Genomic DNA, 21,279 nt, shown 5'->3' with positions numbered 1-21,279 from the left:
TTTTTTATTCTTATATTATTCATTAACTGGAAGGTCTTGATGATCGAAGAGAATTCTTCAACGCATAAGCAATCAACTTTATATTACATTCTATTTCCTAAATATTTGGAATATTAATATCAACAATTCTTCTATCAATATTTCTGAATATACTGTTTTTCTAATTGTTCACTTAGAAAATTGAATTTCCACAGATATCTGCAGTTCATCGATAATATTCTCAAGTTGTGTTGAAAAGTTCTGGTATTGGCAAAGAGAACCGGTTGCTCCTTTTCCCGTGATACGATTAAAAATTAGGCTAAGTTCGCCAAGGAGAAGTGGTAGAAACGAAAGGTGCTTTGACATCTTGTTTACCAGTTACATGAGTCACGCACACCGGCCGCTAACAGTTCGTTTTAATTGCTTATCTGGGATCGTGATTCGCGTACACGGTTTACGAGCCCGTGTAATTATGCGTTCGCCTGACCGGAAACCGACCGCGAGCGTCTAATAGGATCCCGGTGTCGGGAGGAGGTGAAGAAAATTCCTTTGTTCTCGGTATTCAGACACGCCGACCGCGAGACACATATACGAGCCGCCATGTTTACAAATTACCGGTAGCCGCCTCGACAACCTGCAAATTATCTATCGAAAACGTGGATCGAATAGAGCTGTTAATCCTTAACGGTCAATAATTATTAAGTTGGCCAACAAATCTTGTCGTTTTACAAATATTACAATTATTCGAATTATTACTAATAATACATACGTTATAAATATTACAAAATATGAAGAAAACACTGATAGGACTTTTAATATAATAAAATGAAAAGTATATCTCAAACTATAGCAAGTATAATAAATAATAGTAAAAGAAATAACATTTCCACTGTAAAGGATTAACTTCCAGGAATGAAGGTTATTTACTAAGCTTTTAACTGTTAAATAATGTAACTTTAATTTCTTGAAAACAAGTAAATTCGTTAAGTAGAACAGTTTTCTACATTCAAGGAAGTGAAAGTTTTTTATTTGCCCTATTATATATGAAATAAAAGTTTCCGTTTATACCCTGTATTTTATGACAGTTCTCTCGGAAACAGAAAGGATAATAGGCATAAATTTTCAGTTATATTTCACAACCAATTGAGAATTTTAAATTCCATTCGACCCCTGATCGAAAGACATCCTGTGATGCGAAATTAATTTCGTCATTGTGACGACGGAGACAACGTACACTCGCAATCTGTGTTTCAGCATGCGGCAATTAATTTATTCGTAATTATACGAAATTTTCTGCCGGCCGGTCTCCGTACCTCGACGGTGCTTGCAATTATCTCTTAATGTAATCTTTTGCCGCCATTGATAATACGCTGAGAATCACCGAAGCATCTTAATCTTAACATTAATGCAACATTACAATCAATTTATGCTCTTCGAGCCAGTGTTGTAGTGAATGATATGAGTCGGATGTTTTCTTCTCAATGAATGTTCACTTTCCGTTTGAGTTCTGCTTCGTCATTTCAATGTAACAGTATAATCGATGTGTACTTTCCGAGTAAATGTACTTCTAGCATAATATTAATTTTTTACGTGAGCTTCCTTTCTTAATTTTAATACAACATTATAATCAATTTATACTTTTCAAGTAAGTATATGAATGAATTGTATCAATAGGACACATTTTCTAAATTAAAGTTACCTACCTTCTGCTTGGCTTTCGCTTTATAATTTTTAATCATACTGTCCATCTCGAGAAAAATCAGTGGAATATTGAATTTTCAATATACAATACTTTCATCGAAAATTCCGATGTTACTTATAAAATTATTTAAACGTAATGAATTAAAACTACATTTATCTAACGCTACTAAATTACACATCACGTTCGTACTGTCCTATTTGAAAGAGGCTATCCAGTACACGATCTTACGAGAATATATTAATAAACTACTCTGTAGATCAATCACGTGTCCTCCGGACACGATGAAGAGAGAATAGAAGGCTCCTTCAGGGCCCGTATCATTGACCCTGACTTCCCTTTGGAGAAGTTTCGGCAGCGTTAACACGTTTGGCGCATTGTGCCCTCCCCGGCCTCCCCCTCGACTCTTCATTTGAGGCGTCTGTAAACGCGCAGGATCCTACGTGAGTGGCTTTTGTGCTCGGCATCAACAGCGCTCCGTTTCATCACCCTCTTCGTTCTTCGTACTTCCGGCGGGACTTTCTCCCTTACACTCTCGGCGACCACGCGACTCTTTCACGCTCGTCACAGCTATCCGTCACCTTTTTCTCTTCGATTCGATTCGATGATTGCCGCTATTATGCTCGTCGAACAAAACTTCCCCCTTTGAATCTTTTCTCGCGGTCATCTGCGAACCACTTGTCACGGATCTGCCGGTTCCCATGCTGAACGATAGACCGTCAAGCGATAAGCATTAACATTGGCATTTGAAGCGGGATCATTGAAATATATCGTAGAAACAATACATTCCATTTTTGTACTTTCGTGTATTTATATTTTACAATGTCATGTGAATACGTCATATTTAAATTTCACTTTTCAGTTATATTCTATTTTTATTACATTTATGTTTATTTGCATTAAACCTTTGCACTTCAAGATTTTTCTCACTGATATTAGCAGTTTTAATAAAAAGAGCATATTAACATATAAACAAATGATACGCGCATAGAAAGAAAGGTCGTAGATGTACTTTGCTGCTTTTTATCGATCATAGATATAGATGTTATAATAGATTTAATGACAAAATATTACAGTTTGTAATGACGAATTTTAAATGGCTCTGCTCCGGAGTTCAAACAGATAACATTAAGCGTACCGGTAGTTTTTCTACCGTAACCAGTCAAATAATTGACTGCAAAATAAAGGTAAACACATTGTATATTCAGTTTTCCTTAGTGGAAACAGAAAAAAAGAAAAGGCGAAAATTGAAGAACTGATTAATCGAACAACATAGAAATTGATATAAAATTAAAGGAACGGAAGAAAATGCAGAATTTTTAAATTTGGTTATTTCACCGGTTGCCGGTACGGTTACTGTTAAGCACAGAAGAATTACACGAATTTGTGTTACTACTACGAACCTACGAATTTCTAAGTTTTATTCCATCATCAATTCACTATTTTTGCCCAAGGAAACTTATCCCACGCAAACTGAACTGTTTGTAGAGGAGTGCGATACGAAACGAGCGGTACAATGATCTTTATGTTATTCAGAAGAAGAACATTGTTGTAGAAACATGTCGAAAGCAATAAGAATTTGAGCAATCAGTTCATAACGAAACGACGGGCGAAATTGCCCGAATTTTCTAAGTCACTGGGCGAAGAAAATGCAGCTAGATTGCCAGGGGAACGCGAACGATTCGCGGGAGAAAGTAAAAAATGCCCGGAATTCGTGGCCCGCGGCCTCTTCCGCGATGATAGCGCGGTCTGAATCGCGCGGTCAAGAAAGTCTGAGCGATTAGATCACCGCCGCGGATTTATCTAACGAGCTTCGGGAAAATCGTTGCTACGAGCGCGTTGCGAAACTGTCCGGCGGAACCGGTCGTTATTTGCGCGCCGGCCGAGTCTCTCTATCGTTCCGCTTTATTTTTTATTTTCCTCTTTACACCGCACGGAAGTTTTCCTAACGCCGGTCGCCCAATAATTGTGAATCTCATTCTCGCAGTTGCTCGACGTTCCCGTCGTCCAGCTTCCTATCGTTCATCGTGATTCACGATGCCCGCGTGGAAAGGACGTAGGCTTGGCTCCCGTTTCCTCCCACGATTTTATTTATCTCGTGATTCATGTGTAATTATAGCTGTAGCTTCGAAACAGTGAGTTAATCAATTTCGACGGCAGAAAATTAATTCTCTATCGATCTACTTAGGAGACACGTTTTAACATTGTAGGCGATTCGATTGCTTTTTTCGAGTCTCTGGGTTCATTTTTTCTGTAAATGTTTGTTTTCTTCTATGAATGCTTTTCGAAGTTATTTAACACTAAAACTACCGGATAAATTGAAATTTCTCTGTAGCAATTCCAATATTGCGCCTATTGAAATTTTAATTGGTTTCAAATTCAGTTTGCGTAATGCTGAATCGATTTCGATAATCGTTTCTCAGAGAAACATCTGTTATTTTTTTAATAATTGCAAAATGGAGAAGTCAGGAATGGGTCTTTTCGATCCGTCTGGCAGTTTCAGTGTTAAAAAGATAAGGAACACTGAAAGGTAGTTTGTCCGGCTTCAAACTCTGCCTTAACCCTTTCGTCCCGAATGGTACGCTAGAGAACGCCTTAAAGATAAAGGAAAATTGTATCACACGGATATCTTTGTTTCTGACTGACAGCTTAAGTGCTAATTATTATTATTAATGCTTATGTTATTTCTTTCACTGAAAAACTTCAGTTTCACTTGGAATCAGCTGTTCAGGGCCGTCTCTTTGATTTGGGGGAAAATACACATCCAGGGACGAACGGGTTAATGTACGAAAGATAGTGTAGATTTGCAGTTGAGCATACTTACAATCGTTTCTAGGACTGTTTATAAACCTTGTGCCGCGTGTAATCAATATTCAAATGTATCCCCTTCTTCGCCGTATTTTCCTTACAAGAGCGAGTCATTTCTAAATTCAAATTGAACCAACCGTGAAATATTGAAACCGCTAATGGATAATTCGACACGGACCGAATTTTGCAATATTATTAAAAGGGAACTGGCTGAAAGATCGCTTCGAGACACGAGCAAGCAATTTCGTTGCCAATAGCGAGTAGTAACGTCGGCTCGCATACAAATTTCAGGTTCAATCAGAGTCACGATTACCGGCGGCGGATCCGTTCCCGGAATCTAATTCGAGAAATCGATGTCGGCCGGCTCGATGGCTCGTCTGGTTCACGGTTGGAATATTCCACGAGTTTCCTCGGGTTCGCAGGTCTCCTCGCGTCGCGCGGCATTGTTTCATGAACAAGTACTACTGGGAGATTGTTTGATGACTGCTGTCATCTCGTTTTCGATGTTAATTTGCGATCCGTCGATACGGTTGGACGTAACCAATTGAAACTACGAATGAGACGCGCAACGAAAAGCTATGTGCTGTTCCAGTAGATGTCACATGTGATTTCACAACTGTATCAGTGGAACTGTAAGTTTGATTACTAAGTGTTCATCTCATTTCAATATTAACTTGTTATTCGTCAATACGGTTATCGTCCAGCTCAGGAGTCCTTGGCCTCGTAACTTTTCAGCTTGTGGGTACTGTGCCAACAATCCTAAGCTGGACAATATACGTAACCAATGAAAACTATGAACAAAACACTCGGCGAAGGATCCCTCTTGCAACTGTGCCTAGACATCATTTCCTAAGAGCACAGTTGGACGATGACTTGGTGTCTAGCGAAACGGCACAAGAGCAATAGATGTCTTTCTAGTTTACAGTTTTATAGTTCTCATTTTATAGTTCTGATCGGTCACTTGTAACCGTATTGACAAACAGTAAATTAGCGATTGAGGATGATCAACATTAATAATATCGAAATAAAACCAACAGCAAATTAGGCGAGAGAAAATGAACACTGATCAATCAGTCGAATTCCTTAGCCTAGCCATCAAGTGATCTCCTAATAGTGCAGTGTATCTCTCGCGTCTTGGCCGACTACTCAAAAGTTAAAACTACACATGGGCAAGCGGAATAATTGCATAAAGGACTTTTGGCACGGATGAGTTAGAGTAGCGAGTGCAGTGACTGCGTTCCATTATAGTGCAAAATGGCAATGTATGACACAAATTTAATACAAGACGAAATCCCATGGCGTCGAGTCTAGTGACCCATCATGTGACAGAAAAGAACGCTGCATATCACGTTCCTTCATTTTTCCATGGTAACTTCAACAATAATTTCCAGACAAACTATAATATTTTTCTCCAATCCATGATTCCCTTCAGACTACCTCCTCAATGAGTAGAACACGGTGCAACAATACAACATATTAACCAGTTAACTGCGTTCAACGAATATACACGTCATCTTAAAGTCAAAATGATACTAATTTCTTCGAGGATCAATTATTTATGTCTTCAGATAAATATGTAATTTTTCTTCGTTTCGCTTTAGCGTTTCGTTAGAATATATTACCGGTGTATTTGGCTTGCGTTTGAAGAGTATACACATCATTATTTGATTTTATTGTCAGCTTAATTAGAGGTTTTCGAAATGAAATTCCGCAGTTAACAGATTAATTATTCTTTTCAAGGTCTAGACGAATTCTTCGAGCATTTTCTTATATTTTTCTCCATCGAGTGAAAAGTGTAGGATCACGCTATGGTAGTCGAATATATTTTCGAAACCCCCTGTACACCCGCGGGTTGATAGTCGGATGTGTTTCCGTGTGTATCGATCGACGCGGCTCCCTCGCCGGTAATCCGGCGTTAAGCTTTTTATAGGCTGACGTGGATGATAAAGGCGATGCCAGTTTGTACACACGTCGGTTTCGGTGCGCCTTCTTAAGTATCGACGGATCACCGCGCTTTCGCGACGAGGCTAAACGGGGCTAAACGAGGATTCCCTCGGACGGGTTTCGTGGAATCGAAGGACACCGGCTCGATCGACGTTCGTTGGCATTGGATTTGCGGGTTCCATAATTCCAATCCGTCGATTCGATGCATATCAAATTTATAAACATTGTTCGGTGGAAGTTGGTGGAAGTTCTCATTGAAGCAATCATTGGGACAAGTAGATGTTATTTATGCGTTATAGAAAACGTACCGTAATCCTTTGTTTTGGAAATACTGATTTCCAAGATCAACGAATCCCTATTGTTCTAAGAAATAATAAATGAAGTACGATAAATGGTATGTACTACAATTTTTGATAGAATATTTTAATGGACGAAACCTGAATAGATGTTTAGACAGAAGATCTAATTTTGTTTCGTAGTTTGTGGGATGAGTTGTGGCGAGTTGGAGTGAGTTTGCACGGCTGGAATAACCTAGTTTGGAAGCGAATTGTTTCCAAGATTGAATTTTTTGGAGAAAAAAATCTGAATGGGCGTCTGAACAGGAGGCCTAATTATGTTTCATAATTTACGGGATCAGTTGGGGTGAGATAGTTACACGAGGTGTATGCAAGAAGTTTGCGTAAGATATTTCGAAGTTGAATGACGAAACTTTGCTAATGCGCTTCTCTGGTAGAAGCAGGAAAAGTAACTTTTATGAACATGTAACGGGACTCGTAATTATTGCAATGATTGTGAACGATCAAGAGATAAAATTTGGCACTCTATGAAATTTTTAGTTATTGCTTATATAATTGTAACAATAGAAATTCATGTACATTACATGTACTTAATAAATTTGTACTAACTTTGTATTACATACCAATGCAATAGTACTTAAAATATGTTTTCCTTGAAATGAATTTTATCAACTTTTTCACCAACATCTCGTTACCTTTTTCTTGGAATTAACTTCGCATGCTTCCCTTTTTGCAAAAAATATATTCTTTTCTTCGCCGTTCTATCTCGCCCCATAAAAATCTTAATGAAACGAATGCCAGGCAAGTGGGCTTCATAATGCGTGGCAATTAAAATCATTAAAGAGTAAGAAGCGCATTCATTACTTCAATAAAGGGAACATTTATACTCGCAAGAACATTTATACTTACCTCTAAAAAAACGAAGGAAACTGTGAATTAATTACGAACTAGGCTGACGTAATATTTAATTAGACATTCATTACCATGGAAAACAAACATAGCAACTTTTTTTCGTCTTATCAATTTCTGGTTAATTGGTCCCTGAAATTGTAATACCTACATTAATTTATACGAGATTATCGTGTAAAGTAGTCGAGATAAGGCGGTATTCGTTGCATTTGCTGGGTTTCTTTAATACATAGAGGCAATAATGTATAAAGTTGTTGAGAAATGATTTATTTTTATTACTTTCACTTACTTGCATTGTTTCGATATGTGCTATTTTGTCCTATTATAATACACTAGAAACTCCTATAACGCCGATCCAACTTGTACTAACACTAAAACTATCGTACCAGTCAAAATGAGAGGTTCCGGTGTTTTCGTTTCGCAATTATTGATAAATAAAATTTGTTTTACTTGAATGCTATAATCATTGTCTGAAGAAACCAAAAATAATCTATCGTTATAATTTCTATAGGGATTACATATCAATCGTATTAAATGCTTTTTACTTTTAGTGTTAAGTTGGTGTAACACTAGAAGTATCTGTTTATGAGTTTCTTATGGAAAATCTTTCATAGATATTTTTTGAATACTTTTTAATAGCGTTGTAGGGGATCCTACTGTAGAAGAAATATGCACCGAGAAATTCGTGCTAAACGGATTGGTGGACCTGTTTCACTGTGGATTTGCAGACCGGCTTCACCCCGGATTAGTAGACCTGTTTCACCCCGGATTGGTGTTAATTGAATTGTTCCTCTTCCCGATTTCCTGGCCGGACGTCCTCGTATTTTCCATCAATATCTTCAATGGGAACTTTGCTCCGTCCTCCGAATGTATAATCCACTTGATTTCCACGAACGAATATCGAATAACTCGTCGTCCACGTTCCTGGTATTTGTTCGATTCCTGTGCAACTCTCCGCGTACAACGATTGGTTGTATGCTAGGGAGTATAGTTACTATTGACCTTCTTTACGTAAATGGGTTTCCTTGAAGCATTCCTTGCTTCGCTTAGAAGAGGAAATTACAATTATTACAATCAAACCATCCACCATGCTGAGGACATATTCATGCCGTTTGCATTTGTTATGTGTTCCAAGCCCTTGAGTTTCAATCAGACGTTCTGAAATCGTCGAATTTCGTGAACCCAGCTGGCATTGGGCTTTTATGTTAACTGAAATGAAAGTTGAACAGAAATTTTATCCTGAATTTATGAATTTAATAAAATTGATAAAATGTCTCTTAATTAATCGATAACATTGTTCGTTTCATTTTGATCTGTATATACACTCGAACGTACTGCAAGTCTTCCATTATAAATGAAATAGGAAAATATTGACCTTTAAAATTTTTAAAGAAACTGCAACAAAGTGAACGCTAATAATTCATACACTTTTAGACGGACATATGATCAGCCTGTTTGGTTACATGTGTACACAGCCAAAGGGTTGATTACTGTCGCACAGACATCCCATTTATCTGTGTCATCATAGATCGATACACCTTCATTCTTTGCATGTACTTTGACCTAGTAAAAGACACTTTCTCTAGCTTTGCGATATACTTGCAAAGTTCCAATATATTTGGCCAAGATCATTCTATTCGTAAAATGCTTGTAAGAGCCTTGGGAACGAATAAAACTATTACTTCTGCATTTTTCGCGGAGGAACAGCCATAGGCATTAAAGTTCATAATTTTCAATGCTAAATAAAATGTTTATTCACGAGAATGTTTCGCCATGAACTATAGTCCCTACTTGTTTGATAAGGATTATTGTATCCATAGAATGCTTACAAGAATCTTGGAAAACGAATAAAACTCCTTTTCCACGATTTTTCTGCGCTGAGGCACACCGCAGGTAAATTTCATAACTTTCAGTGCTAAACAAAAAGTTTGCTCAGAGAATGTTTCGCGATAGACTTGCAGAATCTTGTCTTATTTGGCAAAGACCATTCTACTCATGGAATGCTCGTAAAAATCTTGTGAAACGAATAAAACTATTACTACACAATTGTTCTGTGCCGAAGTACACCATAGGCAGTAAAGTTCAGAACCTCCAGTGCTGAACAAAAAGTTCGTCTGCCAAAGAGAATACGCATTTGCATTTTCCACGGATCCGATCGCCATGAATAGCGTCCTCGCATTGGCCAATCGGATCTATCGCGAGCACAGGGATTGTTATTCACCCGGAGAGCAGGTCTCCGTGGAACAATGGAAAGTTGACGTGTTTCGTGGAGCCGAGTCTCCAAGGACGAGGGGGTACGAGGACCTTAAGTCACGCTCGGGTTCCTTCTGCAAAGGCCTCTAATTGCTGGTTCGTTCCGGAGCATAAGCCGCCTTTTCCCGCGGAGTTCGCGGAGTCTAGACTTCTGGTCGTCATCGTCGAAAAACGCGGCTAGCTTCGTTGGCGGAGCGTTGTTTCAGGTTTCTGTTGCGATCCTTATAAACGGTCAGCGGATCTTCATGCAAAATAAACATTTCACGAACTGACGCAAAAGGAAATTGTTCCAAATCATGATTTCACCGAATAGACTGTAGCTTTTCAGCGATCCTTATCAATGTTCTAATCGAGCAACTCTTCTACTCAAATTTCTCAAAATGTGCGTTGTAATTTGCGAATAGAAACGTGAAAAAATTGAAAATTTTTGAAAATGTAGGTTGCAGCTTGAGAGTAGAAACGTGGGAAAATTGAAAATTTCTGAAAATGCAAGTTGTGAAAACGCAAAGAATCCTTGGCGAAAGGAATCGGAGCCGCAGCGACGATTACCCGCCGCACAAAAGATCGCATCGATCGTGGATGCGCTGCAGCTGTTGCTATCGTTGCACTCGGTAAACCTTGCACATACCGTGGACAATAGAACGACGATTACGCGACACACGTTTCTTCGTAGCAGTTTTTATCTTGATCCCGTTTCACGGCGATTTTTGAACGGAATAGAAGATCGCGCTGGAGCGTCTCACTGGACATTATGATTCACTTAGGTGGTAAACGGTCCAGGTAAGTGAACCGTTGCGACAAGGGCGGGATACGTTCACCGTGATGTTTTTAGCGATGAAAATAAAACCGGTGAGCCGGCGGTGAGAGCTTGGTTGCCCGAGAACACTATTTTTAGTGGTTCCCTGCTCCTTTGAAGGTCCACCGAATTTATTCCCATGGGCTGATTTTTGAAGACATAATTGGCGCACTCGTCGCTGTCTAATTTTAACCGTCGTCTAACTCAGACTCGTTTTGATTCGCTCAGATGCTGGGACATCGTTTATTTATTAATTTAGCGTTAGTGCAAGTGGTTTGGTAAATGTCTCGCCTGTTAAACGATGTATAAAGATCCTTGAATAACGGTATTCTTGCTTTTTCCTTATTTTGATATAAAGATAAAATAGAAGGTTGAGTAGCGTGTTTTGCTGTTTCTTTCTCAAGACGCAAATACTCGCGTATTGCTCGAAATACAGAGTAACAAATCTGTAAAGTTTCAAAGTGATATCTCTCTTAGGTTTACTGTCTTTAATGCCTGAGAATCACTTGCTTTTGTATTCAACCGCCGCAAGGAAACCTGTTCATAATGGGATCACCTCAAACATTAATGACGATTAACGTATACTCACATTAGCAGTATTTGTAGAGTGATTACCAACAAATGTTCTTCAAAACGTTTTACAAAAAGATTACAACGTCTCCAAATCTCTAAGAAATATCTCTTTCGCTGAAAGAACGGAAGGCTCATACGTTTCGAGAAACTTTGATTACAGAAACAAATAAAATTTCCAAGATTATTGTACTCTAAATACAGTTAATCGTGTAAGATTTTTAAAAACACTGACCCCGTCAAGATGTTTTAACGATACCGATCGTTTTTTTCAACCTTCATAAAACTTGATTAAGTGTTCTACGGGTCTCGAGCGTGAGCGTGTCAGGAAGCTCGCTCAGCGGATCGCGGTCAGTCATGGTGCCGTGATTAAAGTTCCATAAACGTCAATTAAGGGACTGAAACATCGGGCACGAATATATGGAGCGTGCGCCGAGTAGAAAATAACACCGGCCGGATAAGAATCTCCTCCGCTGATCCCGTAGGAATATTTATCGTTACGGAATGATAACGTCGGTCACCGGAAGCGACCTGGGGTAGGACTACAACCCCGGCGTCGTGTTTATTTGTTGTGAAATGTATTCACTTGAGAGTAGATTGTATAATCAGGAAGAAAAAGTCGGAAACTGTTGATGAAAAATATAAGTTTCAGCGAACGTTTCGTGCACTATACAATATACTACGCAAATGCATAGCGACTACTATTCTTAGAGAACGGAATGAATTGTTAAACGTAATTTTTATTAACACGTTGAACGCCGCACGACTTTATAAAGCAAAATATACAAAATGGAAAAAAATATGTTATTAAATCATTTGATTGAATTTCATTATTATTATTGCACGTTCTTCTAGTTGAACGTCACGAAATTGTGTAACATTATTTGTAATATAGAAATGTTTCTAAGTAATCGTCGTTTCATGGAGTGAACTATAGTAATTCAATTTTGTTGGTCACCGGTAACCCCCACAGCACTGAACGTGTTAATCATTTAAATAATTAATTTTGTCACTTTAAAATTATCAGACATAACAGTATTGCAATAATTCTGACCAGAATAGTTACCATACAATTCTTTTTTTCGTGGCGAGAGTTTTTACCAGTTTGAAAAATTTTCGTCCGCAAAGGTTCAATAACATTGTAAATTGAAGATAGACGTGCAACGATCGGAGAACCATCCACACGGTTGGCCGAGCGAAGTTTCTAGGAGGCCGTAGCGGGAAGATAAAGCGTCCCATCCGGCTAATCGCGATTCAAGCCGTGAAATGGACGGCCGAGGTCAATTTCGAGCGGGGAGTCAATTATTTCAATAAATCTGCCGAGTGCACGGCGTCCATTGATTAGCTTCGTCCCCTATTAAAGAGACGGCCGCCCGTGGTAGGGGATAACCCGTGAAATTAGCGGCGTAAATCATCCTCCTGGTGCGCGCGCGTCGCTTTCGTTGCTCCTTAACCCCGCATTGATCCCCGATTTATCTGTATATCTGTGAAACATCGTCGAAAAGCTGCTATATACAGGTACACTAGCGATTCGTAAGGATATTCCGTTAGAGTTTCCTCGATTATTTTGAAGATATCCTTAACCCTTTGCAGTTGTGGTCGCAGAAGTGCTCTTGACTTCTCTGATGCTCTGATTATTTATTCAGGAATACTTGAGAATCACTGAAATGGTACTTTTAAATGGTACAATTGTGATATTACAAATAAGTATAGAAAAAAATTGTTAAAATAAGTAGACGTCGCAATAAAATCGAATGTCGTGTTTGACTCGATGTGGGACTGCTAAGGATTAATAGAATGACACTTGGATTGGATGAATAAGGATTAATAGAATGATACTTGAGAAGGGTTTATACCAGAAGATGAAAAAAATTTGAAAGTATTAGATTTATAAATTTAGGAAGTTTATATAGTCATTGAATGTTTTACTAATCGTTAAGTTGATGTGCATGTTGAAGCTTAAGAGTTTGACGAAAAATTATTCTTTTCGAAAATCAGCTTTGGACTACAGAGCTTTGGGAACTGTTATTTTAGAGAAACGTAGTGACGTTAAAAAACGTATAGAACGCAGTAATCACCACTTTTGATGTTGCTCGTCGTTGATTTTTGTCATTTTTCTGTTACGTTGTAGCCCACGTGGCGCTTATGGGGCGAAGAAAGGGGCGATGGCGTCATATACACGGTGTACCTGAAGAAGGTCCGGTACCACAGGCCCACCAGGAGCCTCTCCGCATCGGTGAGTTCAATTTGTTCGTTTGGCATCATTGTACGTTCGGCGTAAGCAATCATTTGCGCCCAATTACCATTCAGTTTTCGATTGTGAAGTTTCTCAGGCGTAGAATAATTAAAAAGAAACGAGAAAGTCTCAAGAGTAATAATTTTCGTGCAACAATAATTTTCTCCATAACGTTACATAAATAATAAGAGCCTTGTGTAACGTCGATACGCAATGTGCAAAGTTGATTAGAAGTAAATAAAAAAATGTGTGCAGTTTCCTTGTTTTAATTATGAAGTTTTATAGACATAGAGCGATGAAACGAAAACATCGATCGAAGGAGAACTATTCATTTCGTAACATTGAAATTCTATGTGCAGTGTGATTCATAAGACCTATTTACCAAGAATTCCCATAATCGCCTAACCCAATAGATAAACCGTAGTGTAGCCTCAAGGAATTATGTATCTGTGTATGAAATGCTCATAAATCGCTAAATTCTATATACAGGTTGATTCATAAGTATCAATACCGTTGGAAACTTTTTGCTTTTTTTTTTCTTTTTTTCGCGACTTACGTTTACTCGCGTCATTTACGTAAACGCAGCCTGAACTGAAAGGCATTTAACGCGAACCTATCTAATCTAGCCGTAAGGTTCAGCTCGTGTCGAACTATTTGCGTAGACGCTAATTCAAACCTAACCCAGTTAAATAAAGAAAACCGAGATATCTCGTTCAACAAAGTGACCGTCTTGCCTGCGCGGCGTAGCCTTGGTGCATCGACAAGCCTACGTTAAACAAACATATCACTCTCCAATACATTTCTTAGCAAGAAAATATCGAACTGATACTCAACACCATGAAAGTTAGAAGAAATAGCGTATTTATCCGTTTTGCATTTATCTGTACGAATCAGAAAATAAGACAGTGACTTTTATAAAACGTAAATTCTGTATTACTATTTTAACATATTTCCAAATACACATATGAAACATACTAAGAATTGAAAATACGGTTATATACATTGACACAAAAAATCGGCATAGTCTCTAAGAAGCTGCACCATCCTCAAACACACGTTCCAAGGTAGTAAGAATTACACAAAATGATTCACGTCAACATTTCTATTCCCAAAAGATAATAAAAAAATTCCAAATATTGTAATAAACGTGCCCATCAACCTTCTAAGCAACTGCAGTTAGTCGAACTTGAGCGATCTCGGTTTCGAGAGATGCATTCGGTCAAGGTGAACACTTTCAAAATTGAAAAACCTTAATTACAAACCTAAAAAACCTAAATTGAACATCCAATACCTTCCTCGTCTCGTTTCGAATAAATCTACATTGTTTTAAATAACCGTATTAGCGTTTGCGCGATATAAAATAAGAATTTGCGGTTTGTTGCCCATTTCACCATGCCTTAACCACTCGTGATGCTCGCGTCTCAGGATTCGGACGACGAGATCTCGCATCTAGAATGGGAGACGGTGAGGGTGCGTTTCCTGAAAGCGGGGACCGTACAGCGTCTGGTCGAGAGTCTGGCGAACGACGACGGGGAGCTCGAGTCCACGTACATCAATGTCTTCTTGGCGACGTATCGTGCGTTCACGACGCCACGAGAGGTCCTCGAGCTGTTGTTGGCGCGGTACGACGCGCTCGACGAGGGATCCGCCGCCCTGACAGGTGAACAGCACCGCAAGACCCTCGTGCAGGCGCTTCACGTATGGCTGGACGCGTATCCTGGCGACTGGAAATCGCCGCCTAACCATCCGCTGCTCACCAGACTTTTGGAGTTCACGCATCGACGGCTGCCCGGCTCGGAGCTCGAGCTCAAGGCGAGGCATCGGTTGCACAGGTTCCAGCGTGAGGATGAAATAGGTAAAGGGGTCGACGTTTTTTCTGTGGGGTGGCTTGTGCAGTAGAACTCTGAACAACGTGATTAAAGATTATTGAAAAGTAACTATAAAAGCGGGACTTTTAGTAAGACAGTAATATAAACAGAGACAGAAGTTGGACCAGTATCAAGAAACCGAATTTAACCCTTTAAGTGCTGAATACTTTAGCCGAAACAGTCCGTGTGGGCGGAGTATTTTGTTGCTTATCTGAAGATCGTTAAATTGTGTTAATTTATACAATGAATTAAATTGTAATTAAATTGTAATCTTAATTCCTCAGTTTCGCCAAGTTTAATAACACTGAGAAACGCGTATATTATTCTTATATGTTTATACTTATCACCACTTGGGATAAAAAGATCGACAAACGTATATATGCGCTCATAGCACGCAAAGGGTTAAAGCGAGGTTCGTAAATGTGAAATCGCTTAGAACAGGGAATTTTTTATTCGCGTTTCACGGGGTTCTACTGTACGCGATTCGGAAATTGTAATAGAGAAGAGATACGAGTATGGGTTACCCATTTTATTTGTTATTGGTTCATTTGTGAATGACAAGCTAGTTTTATTCAAAAACTTTAATGCACGAAGTAACACGTCTTTGTGGTACAGTTTCTAGGGACGTAATGAGGGATAACTTTTTCGTAAAATTTTTCCGTTGTTTTCATTTTCATTGATTTATTATAATTTATTTTATCTGCGAGATGGGTATCATTTCCAATTCCTAACATTTATTACTATACAGTCTGAAAATAGTCACAACTGAAAAGTCAAGCACACAAATTTGAAGAATTTCATGTGTCACAGCAACGCGACCGAGCTTCGTATCACAATTTCGTGTTCTTCCCGATAAAAGCTGCGAATCATCACTCTGATTCATTTATCGATGACTCGCTTGAAGAACGTACACGTATAATAGTACTTAAGTATGTATATACTTCTTTACGTATAATAACAAGAAAAATCGATGAGCGTATAGAGATACGTATACGTTCTAAGAATAATAAATACGATTGCAGAAATTGTTACCCTATAGATTCACACGTTCATTATTATTCAATAACAAAATACTTTGATTTTGGAATTCTTTATCTTCAAACTTGAATAAAAACCGTTCATGATGCTCCTGTTTCGAAACCATTCAACTATCTCAAACTACGATCATCGTATCAGTAACAACAAAAAAGATACTTCGATCGATTGAGCCGAGATTCCGAAGTACCATTTTCTATTTCTCCAACCCTTCAGCATGAGATCTGTCACTGATTATACGTCCACTTTTCAGATTCCTGCATGGTGTACGATAACGGTCGCCTGCCGCGCGGCTCCCCGGAGCCAATCATGGACCACTGGGCGAGCTACAGCTTCCCGGAGGTGCCGCACCGTCATTTCGCCGAGCAGTTGACCCGCATGGACGCGGAGGTGTTCAAAAAGCTGGTGGCGCACCAGTGCTTGGGCGCTGTTTGGTCGAGAAGGGACCGTTCGAGGAGCCATGACGCGGCTACCGTGCTAGCGACCGTGAACCAGTTCAACGCGGTGTCGCTCCGTGTCATCTCCACGATCCTGGCGGAGTCGACGATGAAACCGCAGGAGCGCGCCAGGATTCTCGAGACCTGGATCGACATCGCCCAGGAACTGCGTGTGTTGAAGAACTTCAGCAGCCTGAAGGCGATCGTGTCCGGTCTGCAGAGCAACCCGGTGTATAGGCTAGAGAAGTGCTGGCAGTGCATGCCGCGCGAGAAGCACGAGCTGTTCAGGGAGCTGGAGAGGATCTTCTCGGAGGAGAACAACGCGTGGACGCAAAGGGAGCTTCTGATCAAGGAGGGCACTGCCAAGTTCGCCGACACTGCCGGCAGGAGCGACAGACACTTGCAGAAACTGTTCCAGAAACAGAACACTCATGCTGGTGTGAGTGGACATTTGATACTTTTGTTGCCTAATGACGGGTGATGTTGACTGAAGATGTTGAGTGTCAAGTTATTGGTTAACCTGTTAGGACTTTCTGTTATTTTGATCATTTGCTAGATGGTACAGTGAATGTTTCTTTCATTATACGGTCTCTAAATGAAAATGTGCGTTTGATAGGATGTATTATGTATTGTCCTTTTGTGTCGCTAATAAGTATTTTTAAAATGTTAGGAATATTGTAAGATGTATCTTGCGAGCGTATAATAATTTAGTGCGGCACTTAGCATGTTGACTATGTTTACTCGGCGCAAGTTTATGCAAATGTACACTTTCGTATGCATATTTATGCCAAGTGTTGAATAGTAGCTATCAGGTGTATTATAATTTTACGCTCTTATACAACCATCCAGCAAGTCCGTTTATTTTTTTTTCTCTGTCAGAATCTATGCTATGATTGTATCTATTTGTGTCAATCAGAAATTTACAAAGAAACCTTTTTTCTGCTGTTTAGAATATCAGCTATGGAACGATACCGTACCTGGGAACCTTCTTAACGGATCTCACGATGATAGACACCGCGATATCGGACACGATAGCTGAGGGTCTGATCAACTTCGATAAGAGACGGAAGGAGTTCGAGGTGTTGGCCAGGATAAGATTGCTTCAGGGCGCAGCGAATGCGTATAACTTCAGAACAGACGTTTTGTTCGATCGTTGGTTCCATTCAGTGGTGGTGCTGGATGATCGAGAGGCGTACAAGCTTAGTTGTCAGATAGAACCTCCTCCACCTGGGAACACTTTAAACAATCGCGGAAAGAAGAAACAGGTCAGCCCTCTTCCGCAATTTATGCCCGTAGCATAGGGTATTCCTCGTCAATTGCGATGACCCTTATCATGTTGTCAAGATCAATGCATTAAACAATTTTGCATACGCTCAGGATGACTCAACTAAAACCGAATAGAATATTGTTATTCATAAATTAAAGAGTATGACACATTTTCAGTATTGTAATGATTAGGTTCACAAAAAGATAAATTTAATCGTATACAATACTTGACCACCAGATGACCTACAACACACTTGTTTTTTCAATATTATTCATCGTAATTGTTTGTATGGCACACAACTGTAACATGTATTATTGTTTGAAAATATCAAACATTTCCACGAAGAAATCAGACTGGTCACGATTGCCGCAATAAACATGTGGTGCGAATATTCAAAATATTTGTAGACTCCGATATTTAAATAATTATCACTAGATAAAGAAAATAATCAAACATCAAGTAATTTCGAAAGTTGACCTTACAGCGTATGACTCACGAATAACAATATTGTTTCTACGAACAGTGAAACGCCTCGAAACCAAATAATACACTTTTACGTTTAAAACACATTCATATTCGTCCTTCGAAAAAAATAACACAACGAAAATCGCTGATAGCATTGCTCAATGTATCGACCATCGTTTCAGGGTCATCAAAATCGTCGAGTCCTGTCTAAATCCAGATCTAACCCACTTCTCCGCGACTAGTTCCCTGTTTAACTAAGAAACTCGTCTTGCAGGCTCACCAGGGACACCGCAAGAACGACTCGATAGCGTCCACGTCCAGTTCAAGCAGTTCGCAGTTTTATTGCGACCTGGATTCGCTGCCCAGCTCGCCGCACAACTCTCTCGACCGACGCACCTCGCCGTCCCAGATGTCCAGTTCGTCGTCGAGCTCGTCGCTACCGTCCTTGGACGTGTCGTTGAGCTCGGGTGGCGGTAGCGGGGCGACCGCCGGGAACCAGCACAACCGTCTAGCGCCGGTAATTACCGCGAACGGGACCACACCGAATCTGGTCGGCCTGTCCAGCCCGAGTCACTCGCACAAAAGCTCGCCGGATTTCTACATAATCAAGGTGACCATGGAAAGCGATAACGTGGAAACCGATGGCGTGGTGCTGTACAAGTCCATTATGCTGTCGAACAACGAGAGAACGCCGCAAGTGATACGCAATGCGATGCTCAAACTCGGGATAGAGGGTAGTCCAGACCAGTACACGTTGGCCCAGGTACTGCCCGACAGGGAGATGGTCTTGCCGAACTCCGCGAACGTTTACTACGCCGTGAACACTGCGCACAACCTGAACTTCATCTTACGGCCTAGAAGGGAGCCTAACGACGTCGCCACGGACAGTCCTAAAAGCAAGACCGGCAGTCACAAACGGTAGTGGCGAATAACAGTGGCTGCCGGATAGAAAACAGAGGATACAATAGGCCGAAGTGATCGTGGAAGACACACAAGAAGAATCTCGAATAGCGTTTTTACGACTGGTGCCGTTTGCCACTGACGTGTTTCGTTTTCAACCAACCATGACAACTACGGACAGTTTCTCTTTTCTTTTTTTTTCTTTTCTTTCTCTGTTTTCCGTTAGCGATAACGCGCGCTGATCGATTTCTCTGTTGAATGTTTTTCTTTCTTTTTGTCTCTCTTTTCGTCCTTGTCTTACTACTCACCGGTCGCACACGCTCGCGTCGACGCAACGTTACCCCGCCCACACACGGTATCCCATTCGGTTAGTTGGACGCTGTTTATTATTATTATTATTGTATGGCGATCGTCGCGGACTAATTTAGCGTTTTAGATATGTGTTTAGTGTGAGTCATAGGGCCTCGTTATCATTGGCGCACGAATGAACAAAACGATAAGCGACGGTAAGATAGCTGTTTTAGCTTTAGCTTCGTGGCATAATCACGTACGTTTATACATATATATACACACATATTTGAGTATATATAAATATTGGTACCTTGCGAATCCGACGAGATTGAAAACAAACAGGAAAAGAACATTGGAACGGTTTCACGGCAAGCACGCGTCCACGGGAGGATCATTGTGATTTTTGTACATAAGTTTAGTTCCGTAGCGCGGCTTCGAGGACGCGATCGTTCGGTCGATCGATCAGCCGAAACAAACCGGATTCGAAAATTTGTCAATTATGAAGCTTCTTCGTTCTCTTCGATCGCGGAGACAAAGAAACTAAAAAGAAATAAAAGAAAGAGGAAAAGAAAAAAGAAGAAAAAGATAAGACAAAGGATAAAAGAAAATTGTTCGAGCGACTGTACACGCATTCGTCCATTCCGTGAGTCATTTTTCTAGCCGCGCGACGAGAGACGCGCGGCGCGGAGAAATTCCGTTCTGTGATATATGTATTGGAAATTTCTCGTTTCGGCTTTGGAATTGAAATGGAAAAAACCGAAATCGAGCATATACACACGCTAGCATACACACACACATATACACGCAAACACGTACACGCGTATTTGGCAATGATAAAATGGAAAGAAAGGAAGAAAGAAAGGCGGAAGAAAACAGGAGAAACACGAAATCGAATACTCGTTCCGATATCGAAGCTAGGTATACATTGGACCCAGCGTCGAGCGTGCGTTGATATATTTTTACAAGGACCTGCATGCATTCGTGAATAGGAGGAATGGAAGCCCACGGAATAAATTAACGGGTAGGATCCAGACCCGACGGGGCTGCCCAATCGACGACCGTTTTTCGCGTCGCTGGGTTTGGATGCCTCCGACGCGATTAGCTTAGGCAATTTTGTACTTACCTCTTACCGATCCCCCAATCCCCCAATCCCCCATCCCCTATCGTTCTAAGTAGCTGTATCTGTTCGTGTACACGTCAATTCCTTATTGAAATTCGTGCAAATTGTGTGTAATACGAGTCGATAAAGGTGACAATAGATGGCCTACAATTTTACACGGAGTTTTCCTGGGTAATGATCCCTCTGGTCCTAGCGTAATTTATTTTCGTCCATCTTTTTATACTTTAATTCTTACGTATCTGTTAAATTTGTATATCTTCAGAAATAATAGTGTAGAGTTAATCATAAGTCGCTCTATAAATCACAGTATCTTAAAACCATCTTCACATTTTAATTATATACACATACGAAATTAGCTTAAATTTCAGTGTTACATCATCATCACCTCAGAATCACCAGCACCGTT

At 40.1% G+C, this 21,279-nt stretch overlaps 1 protein-coding gene across 8 annotated transcripts in view; it reads left to right on the top strand.

The window, feature by feature from the left end:
• The window catches only part of Rgl (Ral guanine nucleotide dissociation stimulator-like), a 57,432-nt gene extending 36,404 nt beyond the window's left edge, over positions 1 to 21,028 (top strand). For all 8 annotated transcript variants that reach the window (XM_076367024.1, XM_031982621.2, XM_031982626.2 and 5 more), the window contains 5 exons: positions 13,386 to 13,490; positions 14,916 to 15,345; positions 16,647 to 17,269; positions 17,781 to 18,095; positions 18,837 to 21,028. In XM_076367024.1, the coding sequence (XP_076223139.1) occupies positions 13,386 to 13,490; positions 14,916 to 15,345; positions 16,647 to 17,269; positions 17,781 to 18,095; positions 18,837 to 19,484 (2,121 nt within the window). In that variant the 3' untranslated portion in view covers positions 19,485 to 21,028. The remainder of the gene's footprint in view (positions 1 to 13,385; positions 13,491 to 14,915; positions 15,346 to 16,646; positions 17,270 to 17,780; positions 18,096 to 18,836) is intronic.
• Positions 21,029 to 21,279: the final 251 nt, after the last annotated feature.

The sequence above is a fragment of the Nomia melanderi genome, chromosome 4 (assembly GCF_051020985.1).
Source record: "Nomia melanderi isolate GNS246 chromosome 4, iyNomMela1, whole genome shotgun sequence".
NCBI classification, from domain to species: Eukaryota; Metazoa; Arthropoda; class Insecta; order Hymenoptera; family Halictidae; genus Nomia; species Nomia melanderi.
This window is presented reverse-complemented; position numbering and strand designations above follow the sequence as displayed.